The sequence below is a fragment of the Phalangium opilio genome, unplaced genomic scaffold, assembly GCF_054372755.1.
Source record: "Phalangium opilio isolate 3A_F unplaced genomic scaffold, DU_Popi_V2 ptg000077l_1, whole genome shotgun sequence".
NCBI classification, from domain to species: Eukaryota; Metazoa; Arthropoda; class Arachnida; order Opiliones; family Phalangiidae; genus Phalangium; species Phalangium opilio.
This window is the reverse complement of record NW_028324185.1, coordinates 11,448,781-11,451,336: the sequence shown is the minus strand read 5'-3', so window position 1 is coordinate 11,451,336 and position 2,556 is coordinate 11,448,781. Positions and strand designations below refer to the sequence as shown.

Sequence of the window (2,556 nt, the reverse complement as noted above, 5' to 3'; positions counted from 1 at the left end):
TTAATAATAAACATTTCAGGACTCATTAATATGAGTTAGGGTTGTAAATTTTCCGGAAAAATAAAACGCGGAAAATTTTCCGCTAATCGGAAAAATATAAAACTAGCAATTAAGTGAGCTTTGAGTCAATTTATCAAACTTTTAAAGATTTAATTTTGATTTATAAACAGAACTACATGCTTTTTGCATGCATTTGAATTCTCTTCTCTTAGGACTAGTCAAATTCATGAGGACTTAGTTTGCCTTTCTCTGTGTTTAACCAAATTAATTAATGCTTCTGATTCACTATCACAGTCAGTTTCTTCATCTTCTGTTCTACTTCTACTAGAACTTCCTTCACAGTTCACATCGATTTCTTCAGAAATCATTTCTTGATCAGAACTTGCCTAATGAAAAAATTAAAAATTAAACAATAATAATTGTTGTTCTGAAAAATAGTCTCGGACTACTCCACTTACCAGATTAGTTTCACAGTTAGTTTCAGTGTTCCTCGCACTATCATCCAAGTCGCCCAACAAGTCATTGACTCTCTCTTTGTCCCTTACGGAAACCTCTTCATCAGTTAAGAGATCGAGATTGAATTTAACGGACACAAGTTTTTCGGTTCTGTCCATGGTTAAGCGGTTTCTTTTCTTAGTTTTTGTGTCGCTAAACGCTTTCCAGTTTCTTTCGCAGCTGGCTGCAGTAGCTGGAAATCCAAGAATTCGAACAGCTAATTTTGAGAGTTCTCGGGTACCGCATAATCCTTTTCACCAGGAAAATGGGTCTGTAATTTTGGCGGCAGCCCAGATCGATTCCCTGGACCAAATTTTCGTTTTGGCACGAAATTCCGCAATGTCACTAGTGACCAAATCTTCGCGTATATCAGGTGCTTTAGTTGCCATCGTAATCACGAAATCGATGGCAGTTGAAATTTCATTTTCGTCGAGACAGCTGCCATCAACACAAGGGTGGAGCAAAGAAGCTGCCAACTGCACTTTGTGGAAACAAAAATATTTTCTTTTTTCTAAACAAGACTTAATTTTGTCCCTCTCTTTATCGTGAAATGGGAAAGTAAGTCATCATCTTCAATCGAAAATACTTTCTTAAAAGTTGGAATTACGTAGGCTAGGCTTGGAGTGTCACCTTCTAGGCTTTTAATGGCATTGGCTACAGGTTCCAAGATCTTGTGGATTGCTTGAACTTTTGGCCAAAAGGTATCCTCATCCAAAATATGTCGTCGTAGTTTGTTGTCAATAATTTGGGAAACTAGACGATCTACAGTGGCTGCTTGAAGAAATTCTGTTTCTTATGAAGCTACCCACAGATAATGAAGTTGACCCCCATCGAGTTGGAACCGATCTCAATAATGCTATTTCTTTTCCAATCTTGTCCAGCTGGATTTGCTTGAGCACTTGTCTTGGAATATGTTTGTTGGTAAAGAACTTGATAGTATCTTTCACCATATCTGTGAAATAGGTAACTGTCTTTAGCTTGCATAAGTCTTTAGCGAGAAGGTTTAAGCCATGAGCGACGCATCCAAAAATGATGAGGTGGTCGTAGCTTGTTTCCAATAGTTTCCAAGCTGATTTCATATTAGGCGCGTTATCTGTGACGACACAATGAACGTGCGAGGGACCAACAGATTCAATAGCATCACTCAAAATTTTGAAAATATATTCTCCAGTGTGTTTTTGAGATTTTGGATTAATTGCTTTTAGGAAGACAGGCTTTGGTGTGGTGAAAACCAGGTTTATGAGCCCATTTCCGTTAATGTCCGTCCAACCATCTGATAGAATAGTCAAGCTTTCTGATTTCGCTATTTTCTGCTGCAGCAAATCTTGGATAATTTCGTATTCCCTATCAAGTAACTTGTTTGCTAACTTGTACCTTGATGGTAGTTGAAATGAGGGTCGCAATGTCTTAAAGAATTTTATCCAGTGTGGGTTTTCAAATAAGGACAATGGTACACCAGATGAATATATTGCTCTAGCTAGCAATATATCCAATTCTGCTTGATGTTCTAGGCTTAGGCAATCAAAATATTTGGCAATGCACTTTTGGTTCTTTCTAACAACTGATGATGATGTTGATTGCGTGTTTTGTGACAAAGTAATATCCGTGGCCACTGAAGTCGTTGACATGGCGGATGAACAACGTGAATTTGAAGATATTTCGATAGTTTCTTCAGTTTTGTCGTCCTGAGTTCGAAATTAATTTAATAGGTACATTTTAAAATAGAAACTGCAGCCTTTTTATATAATTGAATTACGAATTTAACTAATTACACCTCGCTGACTTACCAAATGTAGTTGCATATCATGAGATGACTCATTTTTCGTGCAGTTAATTTTAAAACTTTTCAGTACAGATGGAGGACACTTTTTGAACATACCAGATGAAAAGTGGCGTTTCATCCGCGTTGCGTTATTTGCATAACATTGTTTACAATATACACATTTTGCAGTTATTTTGGTATGGTCCCATTTCTCCCAATTCTGTGTTTTCCAAAATACATTTTTATCCCAAACTTTCCGATTCCCAGTTCTCCCAATCTTATATTTCCCAATCGGAATT

The 2,556-nt window shown here is 37.1% G+C and overlaps 1 protein-coding gene across 1 annotated transcript; it reads right to left on the bottom strand.

Moving 5' to 3' along the window:
• Positions 1-224: 224 nt before the first annotated feature.
• LOC149658484 (uncharacterized) lies at positions 225-2,297 on the bottom strand. Its single transcript, XM_089844757.1, has 6 exons — positions 2,283-2,297; positions 1,262-2,180; positions 1,082-1,182; positions 824-971; positions 459-745; positions 225-386 (listed from the first exon to the last, which is right to left on the bottom strand). Exons 1-6 carry the CDS (start codon positions 2,295-2,297, stop codon positions 225-227), a joined length of 1,632 nt encoding a protein of 543 aa, XP_089700883.1.
• Between the last annotated feature and the right edge of the window lie 259 nt (positions 2,298-2,556).